The sequence below is a fragment of the Anomaloglossus baeobatrachus genome, chromosome 5 (assembly GCF_048569485.1).
Source record: "Anomaloglossus baeobatrachus isolate aAnoBae1 chromosome 5, aAnoBae1.hap1, whole genome shotgun sequence".
NCBI classification, from domain to species: Eukaryota; Metazoa; Chordata; class Amphibia; order Anura; family Aromobatidae; genus Anomaloglossus; species Anomaloglossus baeobatrachus.
The window spans coordinates 526,113,448-526,139,650 of NC_134357.1; the positions used below are offsets into that span (position 1 = coordinate 526,113,448).

Sequence of the window (26,203 nt, forward strand, 5' to 3'; positions counted from 1 at the left end):
AATAATTAAACTTGAAGGAGCTGGAGCAGTTTTGCCTTGAGGAATGAGCAAAAAGCCCAGTGGTAAGATATGAAAAACTCAGAGACTTATCAAAGGGACTTGTAACTGTAATTATTACAAAAGAAGGCTCAACAAAGTACTGACTTTACAGGGTTGAATAGTTATGCACACTGATGTTTTCAGGTATTTTGTCCTATTTATTTGCTTCACAATTAAAAAAAAAACAAATGTTCACAGTTGTAGGCATGTTACTTACATGAACTCATGCAAACTCTCAAAAGAAACCGTGAAATTCCAAGTTGTGAGGTAGCAAATTACGAAAAATGCAAACAGGTGTGAATACATTCACAAGGCCCTGTACTATTTTTCTTCCAATAAAATAATTAAAAACTGTTTAGATAATGACATTTTAATGTATTTTTATTTATTATTATTATTATTATTATTATTATTATTAGTAGTAGTAGTAGTAGTAGTAGTAGTATTAATAAACATCACTTTTTTTGCTATGTTCTTTTGTACAGAAAATCTGCCACTTTTAATTGTCGAAGCAAATCAGATTTAATTTCACTAATACTCCTGATCATCATGCGTTTAAAGATGAGGTTGAACTTTGTGGTTTTGGTGGGATTTTTTTTCTTTATAGGCTTCTATGTGAAGCCTGAAAAACACATGTTAAAATAATAAAACAACACAGTTGTGTAAAGTGCAGAATCAAAGCACTTCTTCTACTGTAAAAGCTGTATTAAAACACTGCTTCAATTCTGCACCAAAAGCACATCAAATAATGGGGGGGAAAATGCAATAATCAAATAAGACTAGTATGGCATAGTTTGGTAGAGACTCTTGAAGATAAAATATGCCTTTTGCCTTTTTGCAAAATGCTACTTTACGAGGTTGTCCAGTACCATAAGTGATTTTTTCTTTTACTACAATTTCCATCATACATTGCAGTGGCCTGTAAAGGTAGCACCTATTACACCAACTCAATATTCCACCCAAACCCCTCCCTCCCAAGCTTCCTCTATCTTCAACGTCCTGCATCTTGTGACAGTACAAGTATTCCCATGCACGCCCACTTACACTGACGTCAGCTGCTGGCATATTCGCTTCTCCCCATGCCCGGGATTATGGGGGTGTAAGGAGCAGTGAATAGTCATTCTCTTTAAAGGAAATCTGTTAGGTCATTTTTGTGTACCATACTGACAGTATCCTGAAATAGGCTTAAGGCTGCTTTACACGCTACGATCGCACCCGCTCCCATCGTTTGTGCGTTACGGGCAATTCGTTGCCCGTGTCGCACAAAGTCGTAAACCCCCATCACACGTACTTACCTTTCAAACGACCTCGCTGTGGGCGGCGAACATCCACTTCCTGAAGGGGGAGGGACGTTCGGTATCACAGCGACGTCACACAGCGGCCTGCCAATAGAAGCGGAGGGGCGGAGATGAGCGGTACGTAAACATCCCGCCCACCTCCTTCCTTCCGCATTGTCGGCAGGACACAGGTAAGCTGCAGTTCGTCGTTCCCGGGCTGTCACACGCTACGATATGTCAAACGATGATGGATGTGCGTCACTAACGAAGTGACCTCGACGACATATCGTTAGATATATCGTAGCGTGTAACGTGCCCTTTTTCCAGCCCTGTCAGGATATGTAACTTTTATTCCTGTTCATTGCCCCATTGTGTTGCTGTAAGCCCTGGCCACCCACCTCTTGGCACTGTCTTTAGTGCAGAGAGGGGGGCAGAATTATGAGCGTGGGGAGTAGTATTAATTTTCTTTGAACAGCAGACACTTGTATACTCCCCACTGCCAGCTCCAGCTTCCTGTGCCCCAGTGCCACTACAATTTGCAGTGCGGGAACCCGACAGGTCTCTGTGCCGAAATGCATTACAGCTGGATGTGTGCCCTCGGATGCACATTCAGCTGAAGTAGACTGCACGCTCCAGTCTTTGATTGCTGTGGGAAGTATTTCCACGCCCATCAGGGTGAGTAGCTGCTAGAAGTTGACGTGATGTAACCGAACATCAGTGACATCGGCAGCTAGTGGCCACGTGAGCTATAGGAATAGTACCGCTCAGTGCCAAAACTGATAAAAGAAAGTATTTCACAATACAATTAATTTATTGATCACACACAGTAGATGGGCACAATATATAAAGTAGTGGACCATTTCAGAACCTTATTGGTAACGCATGACGCGTGTTACGTTAGTCCAATGTAGCGGCCCGAGTACTGGGGAGGTAATCCCTACCATGCCTTCCCTCCCTCTCTTTCTGTTGCTCTTCTCTCCCCCTTTTTCCTTCTCTTCTTTTTCTTATCTTTCCCCCTTGCTACTTTCCTTTCTCTCTAGTTCTCGTTAAATCTTCAAATTTTTTCCTTTTCTTTTTTGTTTTCGGCAGTAGCCTCACTTTGTTTGAGGTGTAGTTCTCAATTGGAAGGAGATTGTCTGTCTGTATTATAAAAGGTGGTTACATGTCATATGCGTGCCTTATGATAGTAAGAGAAGAGGTGTTAGGATGTGGCTTATACTCTTCTCTGTAAGTTGACATGAAGTACCGTATTTTTCGGACTATAAGACGCACCGGACTATAAGACGCACCCTGGTTTTAGAGGAGGAAAATAGGAAAATAAAACTTTAAGCAAAAAAATGTGGTCATGACACTGTTATGGGGCGAGGATCTGCTGCTGACACTGTTATGGGGGTAATGTCCCCAAATTCTCTACTAAGGTACCCCATCCTGGTAATGATCCTCCTGCCTTGTATATGATCCTGCTATAAACCCACATCCTGCTCATATACCAGCATCCTGCCCATATTCCCTCATCCTGTTCATATACCCCCATCCTATTGATATACCCCCCATCCATCCTATTGATATTTCCCCCATCCATCCTGCTCATATACTCCCATCCTGCTCATGTACCCCCATCCTGCTCATATACTCCCATCCTGCTCATATACCCCCATCCTGCTCATATACTCCCATCCTGCTCATATACTCCCATCCTGCTCATATACTCCCATCCTGCTCATATACTCCCATCCTGCTCATATACTCCCATCCTGTTCATATACCCCCATCCTGTTCATATACCCCCATCCTGTTCATATACCCCCGTCCTGTTCATATACCCCCGTCCTGTTCATATACCCCCCCATCCATCCTGCTCATATACTCCCATCCTGCTCATATACCCCCATCCTGTTCATATACTCCCATCCTGCTCATATACCCCCATCCTGCTCATATACTCCCATCCTGTTCATATACTCCCATCCTGCTCATATACTCCAATCCTGCTCATATACTCCCATCCTGCTCATATACTCCCATCCTGTTCATATACCCCCATCCTGTTCATATACCCCCATCCTGTTCATATACTCCCATCCTGTTCATATACCCCCATCCATCCAGCTCATATACTCCCATCCTGCTATATGCCCCCATCGTGCTCATATACCATCCTGGTATATGGCCTGTATCCTATAGCACAGAGAAAAAAAAAACAAACGTTTATACTCACCTTTTCCTCACTCCCTCCAGCACCGATCATCTTCCTCTCTGCGCCGCTGACCTGTGTGTGTGTGGAGCCGTTCCCCTGCAGCACGCGATGTCTTCCTGTCTGTGCCGATCAGCTGACCGGCACAGATCACCTGACCGGCACAGACAGGAAGACATCGCGTGCTGCAGGGGGACGGCTCCACACACGGGGACGGTGAGTACACTGATTCACTGCACCCCGCGCTGATGATGACGCGCGGGGGGCAGTGAATACAACTGCACATGATCACTCCAGGCTGTAATTGCCAGGGGTGATCATGCGGACCGGCTCTTTACTATGCGCGCGTCCCCGCTCGTCCTCCCGCCCATCTGTCAGTGCCGGCTTCAGCGCTGAGAGATGGGCGGGAGGATGGGCATGCATATGTAATGAGCGGGCCCACGTGGTCACGAGCAGGCGCTGCTGCTGCCTGCTCGTGCCCCCGATGACCCGCTCCACCGCAGCACCCTCGTTCCCGGCCGCAGCCCTATAGTCAGACCATAAGACGCACCCCCAACTTTCCCCCAACATTTGGGGGGAAAAAAGTGCGTCTTATGGTCCGAAAAATACGGTAATCACGTATTTGAATCTTCTTTTTTTTTCTTCCTGTAAATTCTCTTGTTTACTTTAATAAAGAAAGATTAAACATAAAGTAGTGGAGAACTTATTTAGAAAAACGCTGCTCATTTCGTAAAAAATCAAGCCCTCATATAGTGAATCTTATGTAAAAATGACTAGGTTATGACTGTTCTAACTATGAATAAATGAATGAGCATAAAAATAAATCCATAGGTCCAACCTATCCCAGATATAGTTAATCTATTTAGGTCTACACCTTATTGTCCTAGTTATCTGCTGAATATGCCATATTGTCACCGTCCCCCTTAACATAACCTCCTTCCAGGGAAGAAAAAATGGTAAATGGGTGTAGTTTAGAGGTGTGATTAGGGGGTGTGGCCAACAAATTGCCGCTGCACATATCGCATGTTTAATCCTCCATATGATTCTGTTCTGTAAGAGTTGGAAGGATGCAATAAGCTATACATTCATCACCAAAAGTTTTGAGACTGATATATGTATTTGGGAGTTTTAACAAAGTTTTTGGCTTTAGTGTTTTTAGATCTCTTAAGCCTGCTTTACACGTTGCAATTTCGCATACCATTTCGTATGCGATTTGCAACGCCCCCATCGTATGTGCGGCACGTTCAATTTGTTGAATGTGCTGCACATACGATTAACCCCCGTCACACATACTTACCTTCCATACGACATCGATGTGGGCGGCGAACGTCCACTTCCTGGAGTGGGAGGGACGTTCGGCGTCACATCGACGTCACGCGGCATCCGGCCAATAGAAGCGGAGGGGCGGAGCTGAGCGGGACTTAAACATCCCGCCCACCTCCTTCCTTCCGCATTACCGGCCGGGAGACGCAGGTGAGATCTGTTCATCGTTCCCGGGGTGTCACACGCTGCGATGTGTGCTACCCCGGGTACGATGAACAATCTGACGTGCAATTCTAGAGACAGGTACGATGTGTATGCGATGAACGTTTTACCGTTCAATCGCACGTACCTGTCACACACTGCAGTGTACCTTACGATGCCGGATGTGCGTCACTTACGACGTGACCTGGCCAACACATTGTAAGATATATTGCAGCGTGGAAAGCGGGCTTTAGTCGGATGTTTTTCTGGTTACTGAAGTACAATTCTCAGCATTTCATTAGTTTTTTTTAAACTTAAATTTTAAGCTTATATTGACAAATACATCATACATAAGTATCTGCAGTGTTGATCCTTCACCCTGGCAGTTGGATGTCTGCGCATGGTCCAAATCCTGACTAATGACCCATTCTGGTCTCATCAGTGCTCAGGGTCTTTCACAATTTCTATGTTTTTGTTTGTCCACTTGCTTTTTTGAGGATTGAACACAGGTTCACAGTGGGATTGAAATCTGGGGAGTTTCCTGCCTGTGGACCCAAAATGTAAATGTTTTCATCACAACAACTAGGTTATCACCTTGTTACATGGTCTCCATCATGCAGGAAAAAGCATTGCTCAGCAACTCAATTGCTCCTAGTTGGTTAGGAGAAGTTGCTCTTCGAGAATTTTTGTATACCATTCTTTATCCACGGCTATGTTCTTAGGCAACAGTGTGAGTGAGTGAGTGAGTGAGTGAGTGGATGAATAGCCTCCACATATGAATGGTCTGAAGATGCTTTATTGTTGACATGATACGGGACTCATTGTAGCACTCACCGATTCTTCTCTGGACAATCATTCTTCCACATGTCCAAAACAGCCAGAAGGTCTGTTTCATCAAAGAAAATAAACTTTATTAGGAAACTACAGGCTGAAGTACCCATCACAGTACAGCACATGAAGGAGATGATCATATACAGCTTATCTCTTGGAGAGACCAGTATACATAGACAAAGAAAGTGAAATTTATCTACGTATCATATGCACTATGACAGACGAGGAGAAAAAGAAACCGGGTATCATGCCGCGCTTGTCACCATTCAAAATCAAATGAATTTATTCCATGACTTTATTGAGGTAGCTAAAATACAGGTCAACGCGTTTCGGAGGACGCAGCCCCTTTCCTCAGGACATTTAGCAAAGACAAGAATAATCCTTTCCAGTATAACGACATTTTTGTACAATGAGTGCGTATATTAAGAAGATCTTAGTACAATCAAATCCAACAATAAAAATGAATCAATTGCGTTTACTGTGTGTCTTTCTGACTCTGCCGAGGGTCAAGGGAAATCGGTCTTGAGGGGACACAGGGACAATAACAGTCTATGTAGTCTGGTGACTACACCAGATTTTAGTATATTTATCTTGGTAGCCCCAGTGTGTTAAAATACTTTTCTTAAAAGCAAGGGAAAGATTCACTGCTGAATTCTATTCAGAGATGGTTGGTGTTCTATGAGACAACCAATTCTTAGCCACAGACTTCCAAGCAATAAAGGATTCAATCAGATACAGCCTGTTTGATGTCTCTATTTGAATATTGTTTAGGATTAATAAACAAAAGGGAAGTTCCAGAGTCCTTAGTGATGTGCATCCCCATACTGTCATGTAGCTATATAGAGAATATATGTAGTTCGCCTATAATAATAATCTTTATTTCTATAGCGCCAACATATCCCGCAGCGCTTTGTAATACAGGAGGATCATATACAAACAAGTAACAGTTATAGAAAATACTATTTAGAGGGAAAAAAGACAACCCTGCTTGTGAGAGCTTACAATCTACAATGCGATGGGGGACGATAACAAGGTACAAGTGCTTATTTACAATGACAATCCAACCATCTCAAGGAAATGGGGGATAGATAGTGGCTTCCTGGACCAGTTGGCCAGAACCTTGAGATGCATTTGGGTGCCATGAAATTTGATGTGGGGTTATGTTCTGAGAAGTTGTGGAAGGACTATGTGAATTTAGTTCAGCTAGGGAGTGTAAATAGGCCGCCCTAAAAAGATGCGATTTTAGGGTGCGTCTGAAGTTGAGTAAGTTATGATTCGTCCTAACTTCTTGGGGTAGAGCGTTCCAGAGGATTGGTGAAGCTCGGAAGAAGTCTTGGTTCCGGGAGTGGGAGGTTCGAGTTAGTGTGGATGTTAGTCAAAAGTTATTTGCAGAGCATAGAGAACATTTGGGGTGATAGACCGAGACGAGGGCGGAGATGTTGAGGGGTGCCGCACTGTGGAGAGCTTTGTGGGTGAGAACAAACAGTTTGAATTGGATCATGTGATATATGGGCAGCCAGTGCAATGACTGGCACAGAGCAGAGGCATCCGAGTAGCGGTTAGCCAGATACGTGACCCTGGCTGCAGCATTATGGATGGACTGTAGAGGGGAGAGTCTAGTTAGGGGGAGACCAATTAATAGAGAGTTACAGTAGTCAAGGCGAGAGTGGATCAGGGCCACGGTGGGGTGTTTGACGTTTTCATTGTGAGAAAGGGATGGTTTCTAGAGATGTTCTTGAGGTTCAAGCGGCAGGAGCTATTGTGACAAAACTGGGTAGATGAGTCACGATGAAGCAAAATTGGTTTCTTTCTACTTGTTTCAAGGCAATCGTGCCTCTTCCTTGGGATAAAATTATATTTGAAATCAGATTTTAGGTATTTTTAATTTTTTTTTTAAATTGTTCAATTTTCTTGACTATTTAGCTGCAGGTTTGTCCCTTTTTATTCCCTAAAAGTAGTCTGCGAGCATTTTTAGTCTCATTTGCCTTTATAATGGCCTTCAAGAAATGCGATGTCCTGATGAAACCGCTCACTGTGTTCGTCACTGACATCTCCAAAATAAAAACACGAGAACAAGATAATATACACACGTATATACATTAAAATTAAACCCGCACAGTTCTGCTCCACACACGTTGTGCACACACAGCTCTGCGCCTTCACATTTATATGGAATTCATTGACTCCTCCCCTCCATGTGACATCATGACAGGTCCTGTAAGCACAGAGCAGCCATATATCTAGTGTGCGGCTCTGCAGGTGGAGGTATGTGGAGATTCCCCATTACTGGGTGCAGTAACCCCTCCATTCCCGGAGATAGTGTCCCCTCCCCCAGCTCTGCCATGTGTATATGTACAGTAATATACAGCTGGGTGTGCTCATGTATACAGGGGAGGTCACTCTGGGTTTTGGGACAGATGACGCTTTCTCTCTGGGGTGGAGATTATAGGGAATTGAAGTATCTGGTAATTTTCTTGGTTTACCCTGTAATAGTTGATAATACACAGGTTTTTCACTGACGTGATAAAGGTGCATATGTCCCCCCGTGTGCTGTGATTATGGCACACGTGTGATCTCTGTGTGTTATCCGTGATAATATACAGAAATAAGCAATTATACTCACCTGTCTATGCTCCTGTTGTCCGTGGTGCTGATATCTCCCGGATGCTATATCCGGCCGCTGCTGTCTCCCCTCTGCAGCTACTTCCGGGTCGGCTGTGCAGTGCATAACTGCACATGCATGAGCATAATTAGCCGGCCTGGAAGCAACAGGCAGCAGCAGCCGGAGAAAGCAGTGCTGGAGAGGGTGATTTGAAAAAGGTTTTTATTTTAAATGTATGTGATTTTTATGGTACGTGTTTCAAGGATCACACTAATGTGTGGTCTATGGGACATCAGTGATGCCAGAAAAAAAACGACTTGTCGCTGTGTGGAGCACACAGACATGCTAGTAAGCCGCACGGAAACAAGTCAGTGAGAAATCACTGATGTGTGCGCAGAGCCATTGACTTTAATGTGTCTGCGTACGTCCGTGATTCTGGTATGTAAAAAAACTGCAACATACGTACCAGAATCACTGACGTGTGAAGAGGGCTTAACACAGATCTGAAGACACAAGAAAACATGATATTTAGATAAAGGGACAGAAAATTAGAAAATACTTCAGATTTTAATATATGTAAATGACAAAAAAATACCTTTTTTTTAACAAGTTTTTAAAAATGTGGAGAGGAGAAAGACAAACATCTGTAGTTCTGCATATAACTGATTGGGAGACAATGGGTCAGGACTAGAGCTGAGCAAATCTGCAGAAATTCGGATTTGACAAATTCACTTAAATTCAGCTGAGAATTTAAATTCCCATCAAATGCATGCATTGTGCATCAAATGTGCCCCAACTGCCTGTAAAAAAGTTTCTTAAAAATAATATATATATATTATCCTTACCCCACACATCACCTGTCTTGATGCCACAGCATCCCACCCAGTCATGCACTAGATCAGGGGTCCCCAAACTACGGCCCGCGGGCCGCATCCGGCCCCCGGAGGCCATTTACCTGGCCCGCCTCACAATTTCCTTGTGTTATTTCAATTGCAAGCGCACAGGCGCTTACAATTGAAATAACCCGCCGAGCGCTACACGGGAAGTCTCGTTCCTGTGTAGACGCTCGGCACTCGTTGTCCGGACCTAGAATGATTACGTCATGACGCACGACGTGCTCATCTAGGCCTTATAGCCGAAAACAGAGGAGCCGGGACCACAGCGCGGGAGCGGCTGCAGTGGAAGGTAAAGCATAATTTCACTTTTTTTTTACTGTGCATGGAGGAGAATCAGAGAGCTGGATCTATATGGGGGATTGATGGGACCTATATGGGGGAGAGAGCTGGACTTATATGGGGGAGAGAGCTGGACTTATTTGGGGGAGAGAGCTGGACTTATTTGGGGGAGAGAGCTGGACTTATATGGGGAGAGAGCTGGACCTATATGGGGGAAGAGAGCTGGACTTATATGGGGAGAGAGCTGGACTTATATGGGGAGAGAGCTGGACTTATATGGGGAGAGAGCTGGACTTATATGGGGAGAGAGCTGGACTTATATGGGGAGAGAGCTGGACTTATATGGGGGAGAGAGCTGGACTTATATAGGGGGGAGAGAGCTGGACCTATATAGGGGGGAGAGAGCTGGACCTATATGGGGGAGCGAGCTGGACCTATATAGGGGGGAGAGAGCTGGACCTATATAGGGGGGAGAGAGCTGGACCTATATGGGGGAGAGAGCTGGACCTATATGGGGGAGAGAGCTGGACCTATATAGCGGGGAGAGAGCTGGACCTATATGGGGGAGAGAGCTGGACCTATATGGGGGAGAGAGCTGGACCTATATAGGGGGGAGAGAGCTGGACCTATATGGGGACAGAGTGCTGGACCTATATGGGGGAGAGAGAAGCACATTTCAGAGGTGCACTGTGCTGTATTTGGGGGGTACAGTGTATGTAAGTGTTATATTTACTATTTCTTTATTTTGAATGTTGTATTTGTTCCCTTTTTGTTTTACTTTAAAATGAGATACGTGTAGTGTGCATAGGGATTTTCATAGTTTTTCTTATAGTCCGGCCCTCCAACGGTCTGAGGGACAGTGAACTGGCCCCCTGTGTAAAAAAGTTTGGGGACCCCTGCACTAGATGTTTCCGCCTGGCTCCCATCTTCTTCTCTTTAGTCTTGATTTTTCAGTACTTCATGTGTTGATTAGATCTTGCCCAATAATGTGATATTGGTCAGAGGTGGATTTGGCACCTGAGGCGCCAAAAAATCAAGGCTAAAGAGAAAAGACCAGTGCCAAAGGAAAAGCGCTCGCAGGTGACCAGGCATGAAGCTGTGGCATAGAGACAGGTGAGAGAATGGGTAAGCATAATATTTTCCTTTTTATTTTTTGACCTCTTGATTAAGGATGAGTGGACCTGTTAAAGTTTGGATTCACCGGGTTCAGCTGTAATTTAGTCCAAAGTTAATTTTGTAACCTGAACTTGACCCCGAGCCCCATATAAGTCAATGGGAACTCAAACTTTTGTGCAGTAGAATGGTCGTAGGAATTCAGTTTCTCTCTGCTCTGCAGGCTTTTCAGCAAACTTTTTTAGCAGCCAAACAACACCCGAACTCAGACATGTTTTCGGGTTCGAGCCTGGGACTCCCGGTGTCTAGTACAAAGCATGAACTTTACTATTTGGGTCTGCTCATACCTACCCTTAATGACTTTGAAAAGAATACAGATAAATGTTGGCCATCTGGCAATTCGGAAATTTGTGTGAAAGTCGAAGTGAATTTGCTTAGCTTCAAAGCAAATCTGTCTTCCGTAGTTACGACGTAGGAGCATAATGCTTTGAACTCTGTAGCTAATTTAAAGGGGTTGCTAACCACGTGCCTGTTCTACTCAGTGCCGGATTAGAGCAGTAGCTTACTGTTCCTGCCAGTGATTCAGCTGCTCCACGACAACAAACAAAATCTTCCTCTTCCGGGCTGCTCTGTTGACAGAATGTGACTGCTAATATCTTACTGACTGAAAGACAACTCCCTGCATCTTATCAGTGGGGAGCTGGCTGTCAATCAGCATGACGTTGACAGTCACGTTCCGTCAACAGAGCAGAAGAGAAGCCGCCGTTCTGTTGACATTACATGATTAGAAGCTGCTGAATCACCGCTTTGTGCCAGATTTCATGCGCCAGTCACATCAGGCAGATAATTAGCAATTACCTGCCCATGGTAAAATAAATAAATAGTCCCGGATAACCCATTTAGTTTACTATGATTAGTTGCTCTAGAATTAGATCTCAAATTGAATCATATTTCTGGTGCATGTGCCATGAGCCTCATTTTTAAGGGGGTTTTCAATGCTTTTATAAATGGACAGTGGGGAAAATAAAAAAGAATTGTAACACTGCCGATTTTGCAAGTCTTCCCACCTACAAATAATGGAGAGGTCTGGAATTTTTATCATAGGTACACTTCAACTGTGACAGACAGAATCACTAGCCGGGGCAAGCGAGAGCCTTAGCACGTAGTCTGCGGAAGGACCCGTATAGGAAAATTAGGAAGTGCATGGATCAGTCTCACGTGAGTGGCAGGAGGTGAGCCTGCTCCCCTCTCCCTAGCGTCAGGGCTCACTGTTGTATCATGTTCCCTGTGTATCCTGTGTGTATTGGCGCTTGCCGAGAATTCCCTCATGCCTGGCGGAACCTGGTAGTCATTGCAACATCAAGTGAATTAAATTGAAAAAAAAAAACTGGATTCTATTGAATTTGATTTTGGTGTGGAAACTGAAAGCAAATTCGATTTGCTTCGTATCGATTTTTTTGTTACTTTTAGTTTTCTCCCCATTTAGGTCCATACAATATCCGATCCTCTCAGAGGATGGATAGGGCGAGAGACAAGATGGCAGAGAGGATATTAGCCCTCACCCTAGAGATCCTCTTCCGGCTTACTGGAGAGGTGAGAGATTCTGATGACATCACATTACATCATTCTTATCTATGGGAATAACAGATGGAGAGAACTGGAGAGGTGAGGACTCTGGAAATGTCTGTAGTGAGATTTAGTCGTGTCTTTCCATAACCAGGATTACACAGTAGTGAAGAAGACCTCTAGTGAGCGTGGTCAGGACCCTATGTCTGAGGAATGGGGAAGACCCCTGAGCCCAATCACGGGGCCTCCACCTCACCCCCTGATACATGAGGACATCAGTGACCAGAAGATCCTAGAACTCACCTACAAGATGATTGAGCTGCTGACTGGAGAGGTGACTCTGCTGGGAATGCTGGGACATTATACAGTAATGCTATGAAGGGATAGGGGGGATGACATTATCATTGTATGTTTCAGGTTCCTATAAGGTGTCAGGATGTCACCATCCATTTCTCCATGGAGGAGTGGGAGTATTTAGAAGGACACAAAGATCTGTACAAGGACATCATGATGGAGGTTCCCCAACCCCTCACATCACCAGGTTATACACATGACTAAACTTACACTGACTATAATTATCTGTATGTAAAGAATGAATTCAGTCCCTGTATGTGTTTACTCCAGTTTTATCCAGTGAGCGGACAACACCAGAGAGATGTCCCCGTCCTCTTCTTCCACAGGACTGTAACCAAGAAAATCCCAATGTTCCTCAGGATCATCAGGTAGATGGAAAGAAGATGTCATGAAATCTCCCCTATGGCTACTTTCACATTTCTGTCATTTTCCCTCAGTCACAATCCGTTGCTTTGAAAAAAAACTCCTGAATTCTGCAAAATAATTTTCAGGATTCCATTTTTCCCCATAGACTTGTATTAACGACGGATTGCGACTGATGGCCTTGCGTTGCATCCATTGCGCGACTGATCAGTCGTGGAATGACTAACTATCGGGCAGAAGCAACGCACAATGTAACGTTATTTCGAGCGTCAAAATGACGCACTGCGCAGGATTCTGTCACAATCCGTCAAGAGGTATAATGGTTGTCTATGGTGCAGGATTCCGTCATTTTCTACTGAGCATGCCGAGTATGTACACAATCACATTGTAAGGCTCCAAAGCTGGTACGACGGATCCGTTTTTTTACAGGGAACCATCACATCAGTTGTACCACAACCTGCGACTGATCCGTCGCATCAGTCAAAAAATGGATTGTGACTGATGGAAAAATACTGACGTGTGAAATAGCCTATGATGTGTAGACGGCTGTGAAGGTCTTGTGCTCAGTCTTCTGTTGTCCACCAGTCTTATATGTTTTATACTTGTATAATGAGAACAGTGGAGATGGCAGGATTAGAGCTGATCATAAATGTGACTTCTCCATCTGTCTGAGACTTTTACAATATTTGTTTCAGGGTGAAGATCTGACCCATATTAATACTACAGAGACCTATGTGAGGGGTGATGAGTGGTGTAAAGAGGAGATTCCTGCATATGACTACTTAGGTGAGTATGAACCACTAAATGCACCGTCTTCTACAATAATACGTTGACTATTTTACGATGTCTGTTCTGACAATCTTTTTATTGTAAATTTCAATAAATATCAAAAATACCTTCAGATAAAAAATTCGTTAGAATTAAATAAATAAAGGGAATGATGGTGCAAATAGCATTAAAATTATTATTTTTATTCAACAATTAAAATAAATATTTTACAAATCCATATAAATATTAGGCAGGAAAAAATGTCCCATAAATTATAGCAGCGGTTTTACTAGGAAAATAAAGTGCATAATGCCAAGATCACTTAAAAAGTCAATCCCTAATATATGACAAAGTGCACAGTGCAAAATTGTATCTAAATCCTATGTCATATATAAATAAGGTTATGGTATAATGATCCTATGTAAAAAGATTTTAACAATTATTTAATTTGCAAGGAAAATGATACCTTAAGTGATCTGTAAAAGCTCCAAAGTGTACCGCAAAGCCCCGATACGTGTTTCAGCAATCCTTTCCTCAGGGGGTGCTATCTATTTATATGGAAATTTTGATTATTATTTTTTTATTGTAATTTTGTAACAAAAAAAAGCAAACAAAATTATAAGCCAAAATCAGGCCACATGTAAAGTATGACCAATAAGGTGCTAAAGAATAACAAAAGGGCTCTGCAAGTCATAGCAACATGAAAAACAGTGCAACTATATCGGATTGGATTGATCCTGATTATGAAAAATTAGGCTGACAGTCACCAACCAAAACAAAGAGGACTGTCTAGTCCTGTCAAAAAGGTTACAGAACAAGGAAGAGGGAAAGAAGTAAGATAAGAGGAAAATGTAGAAGAAAGAGTTTAGGAGATCGAGACCAAAAGAGTAAAAAGGAATGAGCCACGGGAATAGGGGTGGGAAGTGGCAGAGAAGTAGGAGAGGGATTAAAAAAAGAATAAGGGGGCGGAAAGGGGGGAGTAAATAGGTAGTTATGGTATAGGAGAGGGGGGGCAAAATATGGGTAAGGGCAAATGCAGGTAGATGCTACGAACTGCGATAAATCCAAAAGAGATTTCAATTCCTCATAAAAAGAGATGGGAAAGATGGGGAGTCCAAGAACATGACCCAAGAACTCCAAATCCTAAGGAATTTTTCGGTAGAATCTTTTACCTCAGCAGTAAGACTTTCCTTTCTATAAAGATAGGACACCTCCTTGAGCCACTCTTCTAAGACCGGAGCCTGGTTGGACTGCCAGTGTCTGGGGATCACTGTTCGGGCAGCAGCCAGACAAAATCTCAGCAAGCCCATCTTTTGGGATTTGACAGACCCTGAGAGAATAGATAGGAAAGCAATCTGCGGAAAACCAACAAGGTTTTCACCACTGATATCGTTATATGCCGAAAAGACCCCATCCCAAAATGGTTTAATGAGATCACAGCTCCACAATATATGCAACATACCTCCCCTCTCCCGGTTACACCACCAACAGCTGTCAGACACAGAAGGGAAGATCGCGTGCAAAGTATCGCTACAACGATACCAGCGAGTGAGGATTTTATATTTTTTTTCCTGAACTGCACATGGTGTGGAAAATTTATGCTGCCAGTATTTTAGTATATGTCTCCCCCTTACTAGTCCCAGGAAAGGTTCTATATACCAAAGCTTTTATTTGTATTAACATTAAAATCAACCGACATCAGGTTGTGAGGTTTACAAATACTTTAAAATTTAGATACACTTTGTGTCCTTATTCATTGCAATAGTATTTGCAAGCTTACAAATTGAATATTTGAAGCCACATGATGCGGGGCAAGAATCTATTTCTTCAGCTATAGGCTACAGACAGGTTGTAAGATGGACACTACCTAAAAGCTCTGAGTCACAGGGCCCTTTTTAATTTCACCCTAATTTTTTTGACATTTAAACATAAGTAACAGGTTAATTGAAACATGAGCCTTTCACTATGCTGACTTCAACACACATGGAAAACTGCTGAACAGCATCATGGTCTTGGTGTGAGGTCTGTTCTTAGATTGTGAGCTGTTGATACACAACTTTCTTAATTAATTACTAGATTAATTTTACTACATATTTTACAATAATTATAGAAATGTGCTATACAGAAATATTACAAAATATCTCTATAATTTTAAAGTTGTATTTATCAATAATAACAAATTCTGTTTTATTCTTGGCAGATAACTGTACCAGGAGGTCAGATGGACATCTAATATTTTCAGATTTTAAAGGCGATGATTGTGATATAATACAAGATACATATGGAAGGGGGGCAACTATCCCAGATATACCATCAGCCTTTCACAGCAAAGATCGTTTTAAACATGTCCTATCTTCTGATCCACTACAGTCTGTTAAGCAAAGTAAAAGTCCCAGAAGGGTGAATAAACATCTCAGAGCTCACGCAGGGGAGAAGCCATATTCATGTCTAGATTGTGAGACGCATTATAGTACTAAATCCAATTTTGTTACATCTGAGAATAGTCAAACAGAGGAGAAGCTAATTTTAGAGTCAAAATGTGGGAAACACTATAGTTGCAAATCAAGTCTTGTAGCAAATCCAAAAATTAATAGAAAACTGAAGCCATTTTCCTGTTTAGAATGTGGAAAATGTTTTAATGATAACTCTCAGCTTCTTAGACATCAAAAAAGTCATACAGGGGAGAAGCCATTTTCATGTTTACAATGTGGGAAATGTTTTATTCAAAAATCAGACCTTGTTAGACATCACAGGAGTCACACAGGGGAGAAGCCATTTTTATGTTCAGAATGTGGGAAATGTTTTACAGAGAAATCACATCTTGTTACACATCAAAGAACTCACACTGGGGAGAAACCATTTTCATGTTCAGAATGTGGGAAACATTTTAGTGTTAAATCTGTTCTTGTTACACATCAAAAAATGCACACAGGGGAGAAACCATTTTCATGTTCTAAATGTGGAAAATGTTTTATTACAAAATTACGTCTTGTTAGACATCAGAATACTCACACAGTGGAAAAGCCATTTTCATGTTCTGTATGTGGGAAGTGTTTTATTGAGAAATTACGCCTTGTTAGACATCAGAGAATTCACACTGGGGAGAAGCCATATTTTTGTTTAGAATGTGGAAATTCTTATACTGAGAAGTCAGATCTTGTTAGACATGAAAGAAGTCACACTGGTGAGAAACCATTTTCATGTTCAGAATGTGGCAAACATTTTAGTAGCAGATCAGCTTTTGTTACACATAAGAGAATTCACACAGGGGAAAATCCATTTTTATGTTCAGAATGTGGAAAATGTTTTACAGAGAAACTACGTCTTGTTAGACATCAGAGGATTCACACAAAAAAGAAACCATTTTCACTTTCAGAATGTGGTAATCATACCAGTAATGTGTAACTATTGTTTCAGGTGTACATGGAGCTTCACTAACGACAGGTTTTATCAGTGAACTGAGAGGGAACAATCAAATCAGGAGTAAAACGAGAAATTTTGCTGCAATATGACATACAGTCGTGTCTAAAAATGTTGAGACTAAAATTTGTTTGAAAAATTGTTTTTCAAAAAGTTTGCTGATTTAGTATTTATTGATCTTCTAGTCAAATGTTTGTACAGTTACTGAGGTTTTTAAACTTTTAATAATGACAAATACATAAATGTATGCAATGACTTTATATTTAAAGTGTTGTTCCTTATTTTTCAAGACTTTTGGAAATCACTCTAGCATGCAAGATACGAAAGTCTGGGCCAAATTCTGACTGATGGCAATCCATTCCTGCCTAGAGCTTATCACAATTATACGGTCACGGTGTGACTGTAGGATAAGGAGAGACAGGAGCCCCTAAGCCAGTGATGGCGAACCTATGGTACGCGTACCAGACTGGGCACGCAGAGCCCTTTTTGCTGGCACGCGCGCTCTCGCCACATTCAGCCACTTTGAACTGTCGGTGTGATCTTGCCAGTAGTTCAAAGTTGTGTTGGAGCAGAGGAGACATTTCTCCTCGCTCTGACACCCCTCCTCTCCTAGGCCGCAGGCCTGTTGCCTAGGAGACGGCGGAGCGTCAGTAAGCGGCGCCGGCGTCTTGTGGCCGCGCGGGAACTGACTGAGGAGCCAGCGGCGTGCAGCGGTGGAGTGGGTGCTGGAAGGTGAGGTTTTTTTTTTTAATTTTTAAACTGTGTGCGGCTGTGCCAAGGTGGGGGGACAGTGCCAGCACGGGGCAAACATGGACAGCACGGGGGCAGCAAACATGGACAGCACAGGGGCAGCAAACATGGACAGCACGGGGGGGGCAAACATTGACAGCACGGGGGAAACATGGCTGCAAGGATGGGGGAAACATAAGGATGTGGGAAATATGCAAAGATGGAGGGAAACATGCAAAGATGGGGGAAACATGCAAGGGTGGGGGGAAACATGGTTGCAATGATGGGGAAACATGGCTGCAAGGATGGGGGAAACATGGCTGCAAGGATGGGAGAAACATGCCAGGATGGGGTACATTTAGCAGGAAGGGGAACATACCAGGAAAGGGGATATATGCCTGGATGGGGTACATTTACCAGAATGGGGGAAAACATGAAAGGATGGGGGGAAACATGCCAGGATGGGGGTACATGAACATGCCAGGATAGGGAACATTTAGCAGGAAGAGGAACATACCAGGAAAGGGGATATATGCCTGGATGGGGTACATTTACTAGGATGGGGGAACATGCCAGAATGGGGTACATTTACCAGGATGGGGGAACATGCCAGGATGAGGTACATTTACCAGGATGGGGACATTTAACAGCATGGGGGAACATGCCAGCGATGAAATACATTTAAAATAATGGGGTACATTTACCAGGATGGGGTACATTTACCAGGATGGAGGACATTTACCAGGAATGGGGTACATGCCGGGATGGAGAAACATTTACCAGGATGGGGCCATGATGGGGACAAATATACCAGAATGTCGGAAATATATATCAGGATGGGGGACATGTTTACCAGGAAGTGGCCCAGGAAGGGGGACATAACTACACAATGAAAGGGGAGGGGAGCAACTCGTACGTCTTTATGGGTTTTCAAGATGTTCACACTTTGAAATGTAGATGTGGATTACAGGGGGAAAACTGATTGCGTTCCATGCTAAAATTTCTGTCTGTCTAATATGCTGCAATTTTTTCCAGAAACATCAATCCAACTGCTGTGTCTGGAAAGCGTAGTGGCAGTGGCTCAGCTTCAATGTGTGGTAAGCATGCATGAGCGTGATGTCCCCTGCTGAAGAGAAGACTGCAAAGGTAAGGTTAAAATTAATTATTGACATAATAGGATTGCTTGGCACTTCGGAAAAAAAATTGGGCTTAGGGCTACAGTTTGGGCACTCAGCTTGTGAAAAGTTCCCCATGACTGCCCTAAGCTGTCCCTCCCGCTAGGGAACCCTAGGCTATCGATGGTGGAGATGCTTGAGTCCCATGCCTAGCTGTGCTTCTAACCAGAACTAAGCTGATTCCCCCCTCCCACCAGGGAAGGAAAGGGCAAGAGTGAGATGGAAAACAAAGATAAAGACAGAAAAGTGAAAACCAAAACTCAGACACACTGTACACACACAGGAATAAACAATTTGAGACTCAGGAAAAAAGCAAGAGCAGAAAATAGCAACAAAAGGCAACAAGGGTTAACTCCACAACCGCACTCAGCAATAAGTACTACAATCACCAGATAGCCTAGATCACAGCACCTCGCCAGACCAGCTGACATAAACTATAGCTGGCATAGAAGGATCTAGCCAGCATGTATAGGATGGGAGCAGATGTAATTGGCTCCCAACAACATGTGATCCAAGGAGACTAACAAGTAGACTAGCAGATATTAACTCTTTCTAGCCTGCATATCATCTACCACTCTGCAAGTCGTCGCCTGAGTCTACCTGCATTGATCACAGACAACAGAGAAGTTATCAGGCGGACTGTCAATCTATAGTTTGAACAGATCCCGACGCCGCCATGTCAGTTGTCGAAGCTTGTAAAAACCCCACTTTTACCTTGTGATTAGTGATGGGTGGATCCAACCAGCATTAAAAAAAAAAAGCAACAAAAATTATTCTGGCCGAACGCCAGTCCCCATATAAGTCTATGGGGACCAGAATCCGGCGCTTTAAAATTTTGGTAGAAGGGATAGGGGATTAGAGCAAGCTCGTTATACTTAACAAGTCTCCCGTGCGGCTCCAACGCTACTTCCGGGGCCACTCATCCCTCATGTATATGCACTGCTTCCTCCGCCCTCGTCTCTAGTTGCAGTTAGACGTGCCCTCACCCTGTGTGACAGCGTGTCTGACTGCTTTCAATCAGAGGCGCTGTGTGTGCATCTCTATTGTTGTAAAAATAAATAAATACAAAAACTAGCGTAGGTTTCCCCCATATTATGATACCCAGCCATGATAAAGCATATGGCCACAGTCTGCAGCACCCAGCCGTGCACTTATCTTGGCTGTGAATTAATAAAAGAAGGACCATATGTGGCGCTTTTTTTTTAAATTATTTAAATAAATAATTAAAAAACTGAAGTCCCTTTCACCACAAACTTAACTTTTATAGGCCCTTGACGCCCTTTGAGTCTCTGTCTCAGGGGAGAGCCTCTGGAACACACCATTGCCCTGCTATACAAAATATTCCAGATTGAGTTGTCTGGATGGGAGGATGATGCCCCTTTCTTCTTGAAATGTGAGGTGGATTTGGGGAGACTCCTCACGCGTGAGGAACACTCAAAAATATTACTCTTTACTCACAAGTTGTCACTGGATGTAGCGTCACAGGAACGGGGCTACAAAATAGTTTCTAGGTGGAGTCCAACAATAGAAATAGGGCAGCACTCACCAACGTCCAGTAAAAAAGACTTTATTTATTCATGGTGCAGGTAAAAAGGCAGGAGCAGAGTTGACAGCAGGGCCCCCTCATGGACGACAGCCGTTTCGCGTGTACTCACGCTTCCTCGGGTCCATAGTTTCTAGGTGGTATCACTGCCCCTCCAGAATTCATTCCATGTTCCCATCTGTCTCTGAAGAATGCTGGAGATGCTCAAACGATAGAGGCTCATACATCCACATGTGGTGGTCTTGTCCTCTCATACAATATTTTTGGCTAGACGTGTTTGCCCTTCTGAATAAAATGTCATCCACTAGGTTTGAGCCGACGCTGGAACTGGCTCTTCTATTCTTAAGCAATATCTCGATCGCCAACTTCAAGAGAAGCCTGTTAAGGCATTTTTTGACGGGGGCAAGGAGATTAATCCCAAGGTACTGGAGGCAGACCAAAGTGCCCTCGTGGGCTAAACTGGTGGCCGAGATGAACCAGATCTATAGGATGGAGGAGCTGGTCGGCCAGGCGTTTGACTCGAGGGAGCGAGTGTTCAGGCTGTGGGCGCCGTGGATTATGTATAGAGAGACACCAGACTTGGTACTATGGCTTCAAGCTTCAGTTGGGGGCGTGAGACCTCTGTGATTGTCCATTCCATAGACGAGACATCTTCTTCGTCCTTCTTTTCTTTTCCCTCTCCCCCTACATTTCCTCTTTTCTCATCTTTCTTTCCTCTTGGTACATTTTATGTTATGTTTACATTGTTAGAAAGGATTGTCATCTCAGGGACTTTGTGCATCTACGTTGCCTCCCGTTTCTAAACGAGGCTGCATACATTTTTGTATGGGGGTCGGATTGTTGGTCACCCAGTGGGCATCATCTCCAAAGCAAAGCTATTACATGGGTGATGATGGTCTGACCTGAAGTGTGTAATCAAAGGAATTATTATGCAAGTAGAAAAGTGTTGTATTACTTATTACCTCCAAGATTTGAGTTATTCTACTGTATATCATATGTTGCCTATCCTATAACTTGTAAACATGTTCTTTATTCGAATAAAATCTGATTTACACAAAAAAAAACAAAACTGAAGTGCGGTCCCTCTCCAACTTTGATATCCAGCCATGATAAAGCCGACAACTGTGAGCTGGTATTCTCAGGCTGGGGAGACCCATGCTCATTTGGGCCCTCTCAGGCTAAAAACAGCAGTCTGCAGCTGCCCAGGATTGTCACATCCATTAGATGCGACAATCCTGGAATCTTACCCGGCTCATTCCGATTTCCCTGGTGTGGTGGCAATCGGGGTAATAAGGTGTTAAGTCACAGCTGCCACTGAGCTCTAGATTAGTAATGGGAGGCGTCCATGAGACCCCCCCCATTACTAATCTGTAAGTGAAAAGAAATAAACACAAACACTGAAAAAATCCTTTATGTGAAATAAAATACAAAAATCACACCCTCTTTCCTCTCATTATTAACCCGTAAAACACCCAGGTTCGATGTAATCCACACAAGGTTATATGACTATTCCAGCGCTAGTACATTTGAAGTGACAGTGCGCAGGCATAGACCTTTGAACTTCAGGCAGAGAATGACTGAGCCTCAGCGATGAGCGATGATGTCACCTTTACAAGGGGCAGCGATCGTCCAAGAGTGGACCCACTGGGCCGTACACCAGACTCCCCTACAGGAGCTTATCTGGAGCTAACCCCTGTCCCTGTACAGGGATTGTCAGATGCAGCCCCAGGGGACCTAAATGCATGACAGCGAGGACCAGAGGAGTCGGCTCTGACAGACTGGTGAGTCTTTCATGTCCGATACAGATGTGCTCAGACGTTCCAGCACGGAGATGGTGACTTGGATGTGGCAACACAAGGGTGGAAAGTCAGACATGGCAGCACGGAGGTGGTAACTCGGACGTGGCAGCACGGAGGTGGTAATTTGGATGTGGTAGCACAGAAGTAGTGGCAGCACGGAAGTAGTGGCAGCAAGCAGGCTCTAAGAAGAGACACTAGTTAACCAAACAAGACACTGAACTGAACTAAACACAGTAGCGTGTATGGGACCTAAGAACCAGCAACACACTAGGGATCGGCAACTTTGCTCAGGTGCCTCCCCTAAGGAGGCAGACTTAAGTAGCTTCAGGGTAATAGTTGACCTCAAGGATCATTTCCAGGTAATGGGACGCTGGCCCTTTAAGAAAGGGAGCTGATTAACGGGCTAACAGACTCCCCGCTGTGGCTGGCAGGGAGTCTGTTAGCATGTTAATCAGCTGTCATCATAAAGTAGTTATGCGATTGCACAGTCAGGATTGTCTACCCTTAAAGAATGGTTGTCTGGGATCCTATTTATGAAATGAACCTTGAAGTACTATATCTCGTGACCACCCCTTCAATGGATATACATTAGGAACCTCTTATGGGGTTTTATCTACAGTATCCTAAAGCACCAGATTGTCCTAGGATATATAAGGGATACAGATACTGGTGGAAACACGCTGAATTCTACATTCTTCAGAGGGTGACTATTGTGGAGATTATCATAAGTCTCAGTTACTTGCTATGGAATCAATTTTTCTTAACTCTCCTATAGGTGATAGATTTAGACCGCTTTAGGCTGCTTTCACACATCCGGTTTTTGCTGTGCGGCACAATCCGGCTCTTTGCAGAAAAAATGCAACCGTTTATTTTTGCCGCCGGTTGCGTTTTTTCCGCATAGACTTTCATTAGTGCCGGATTGTGCCGCATGGCCTTGCGTTCGGTCCGGTTTTTGCCGGATGTGGTATATTTAGCCCATGCGGCGGCCGGATGGAACGTTGCCTGGCACGTTTTTTTGTCCGGCGAAAAAAAACGCATCGCGCCACATGCGGCGCTTTTTCCAATGCATGCCTATGGACGCCGGATGCGGTGCAATGCGGCAAAAAACGCATCCGGCCGCCGCATGCGGTTTTTTGCACTGCGCATGCTCAGTAGCATGACGTAACCGGCAAAAGCCGGACGGGCCGCATGTAAAAACTTATGCAAAGGATGCGTTTTTTTCGCCGCATCCGTTGCATAGGTTTTAGAGCCGGATTTAGTCGCACTGCTAAAACCGGATGTGTGAAAGCAGTCATAGGTCTTAGTCACCTTATGTGGGACCTGTATATATATATATGTGTGTGTGTGTGTGTCTGTGTGTGTGTGTGTGTGAATTACATTATCATTGTAACTGGTCTGCCAAACACAGACAGATCCAGAGGTTTTTGTACCAGTGTTATTTTGCACCATACTCTATTCTATATGTATATATGACCCCCGATGAACCTCCTGTTGGGAGGAGAAACGCGTCGGGTCAAGTGGGGACATAGGTGTGCTAGTTGCCACCCTAACATATGGTGTACTTCACAATTTATACTTTGGTACCCTTACTGAAATTTAATACACAGGGACAGTTTTCTCATACTGCTAAGACCGAGACCTGTGACTGCTGACTGTGGACTGATAAATAATTTGATAAGTTCTAGGTTTCCTATGTTACAAACATTCATATGTAACAAAGCCTAGGTCCGAATAGAAACTAGGGAAACTGTAAAGGGGTACCTTTTATGTGTATATGTGGTTTTGGCTATATCAGTAAGTGTATAAACTATCTGTCCTTTTTCTTCATGATAAAGTGTTTGTACAATGTATGTCATTTTTGTAATAAATATAAATGGTTTTATAATTAGAAGCTTTTTCATCTATGAGAAATTTAATTGGGACTAACGGAATAGACACTAGAAGACTGGCGGCTTTTTATCGAAAGCGCCATAAGAAGCTTCAAATGTGTTCTAGAGAACATTTTTATGCGTCTCTTCTCATTGTTCACTCAACAAAACTTGAAGAATATTAAAATTTAAAAATTGTATTACAGAAAATCCATTATCATGAATATCAGTGGTCGATTTGTGTTGATCTGAAGATGGTGAACTTCTTACCTGGACAGCAGTCTGGATACACAAAATACCCATGCTTCATGTACCTCTGGGATAACAGGGCAAAGCAAAATCATTGAACAAAGGTGTCATGGCCTACAAGGGAAGAAATGATTGTTGGCTCTGCAAATATCATCAAGTCGTTGGTGGACAAGAACACAATAATTCTCCCACCACTTCATATTAAATTAGGATTAATGAAGCAATTTATTAGGACAAATTGGGTAATTGCTTCAAAAACATTTGTAGATCAATCCCTGAACTGAGCATGGAAAAACTAAAAGCTGGAGTCTTTGATGGTTCTCATATTCGTAAACATATGAATGATTCCAATTTTACCACATGTATGAATGACACGGAGGCTTCAGCCTGGACAAATTTTGTCTCCGTTGTGAAGAACTACGTGGCTAATCACAGAGCAGACCATTATGAAGACTTGGTGGAAGAAATGCTTGCTAACTTCAGAAATGTTAAAGTTTTTATAAGCATAAGGCCCCTTTCACACGTCAGTGATTCTGGTACGTTTGTGCTTTTTTTTAAACGTACCAGAATCACTGACATACGCAGATCCATTATAATGAATGGGTCTGCTCACACGTCAGTGATTTTTCACTGCACGTGTCTCCGTGCGGCGTACCCGCGTGTGCGTGATTGCTGCACGGAGACATGTCTATTTTTTTCTGGCATCACTGATGTTCCACGGACCACGCAGTGGTGTGGTCCGTGAAACACGTGCCAGAAAAAAACGTGCATTTAAAATAATAAACATTTTAACTCACCCGGCTTCAGCCGCGCTCTCTGCAGCCCGTCCTCCCTGCTGCTTCTAAGCCGGCTCATTACTGTCGCGCATATTCATTATGCGCGACACAGCCGACCCGGAAGCAGCTGCTGCAGGGGTCAGCGCCGGCCGGATGCTGCACCGCGGGAGGATTCAGCACCACGGAGAGCGGGAGCGGGCACAGGTGAGTTGATTTCTAAGTGCAATCACGGGCCACGGAGAACGGAGCCCGGATTGCACTTAGACAACCCACGTGTGCCGTGATTCACGGCACACGCAGGGACATGTGCGTGTTTTACACGCCAGTGAAAAACGTCACTGTTTTTCACTGACGTGTGAAACGGGCCTAAAGATGCACTATCTCCATAGTGCCAAACAGATTTCCAGGTAACCTTGGAGACTTCAGAGAGGAATAAGGCCAGGGGATCCACAGGATATGAAAGTGATAGATGAGAGACATTAAAGCAGATAGAACATACACATAATGGCAGTCGAAACGATGATGGCAGACGGGACGTACGCACGATGGCAGACAGGATGTACGCACGATGGCAGACGGGACGTACGCATGATGGCAGACTACTATTGGAGTCTCCAACGTGATGGAATAAGGCCAGAGGATCCACAGGATATGAAGGTGATGGAGGGGAGACATCAAGGTAGATAGAACATACACATGATGGCAGTCGAGACGATGATGGCAGACAGGACGTACGCACGATGGTAGACGGGACGTACTCACGATGGCAGACTACTATTGGAGTCTCCAACGTGATTGTCCTGATGACACACATAAAAGGAAATTGCATGAACAGCGTTTTTTTAAGCATTGACATTAATATCAATAACTAATTCATATTGTATTAATTCATCAAATC

General features: G+C 43.6%; 1 protein-coding gene across 1 annotated transcript in view; it reads left to right on the top strand.

The window, feature by feature from the left end:
• The first annotated feature begins 12,682 nt into the window (after positions 1-12,682).
• Positions 12,683-26,203, top strand: part of LOC142312900 (uncharacterized) — a 54,989-nt gene continuing 41,468 nt past the window's right edge. Inside the window, exons 1-4 of the mRNA XM_075351887.1 lie at positions 12,683-12,802; positions 12,886-12,983; positions 13,674-13,764; positions 15,947-17,140. Of these exons, the coding sequence (XP_075208002.1) occupies positions 12,718-12,802; positions 12,886-12,983; positions 13,674-13,764; positions 15,947-17,140 (1,468 nt within the window). The 5' untranslated portion in view covers positions 12,683-12,717. The remainder of the gene's footprint in view (positions 12,803-12,885; positions 12,984-13,673; positions 13,765-15,946; positions 17,141-26,203) is intronic.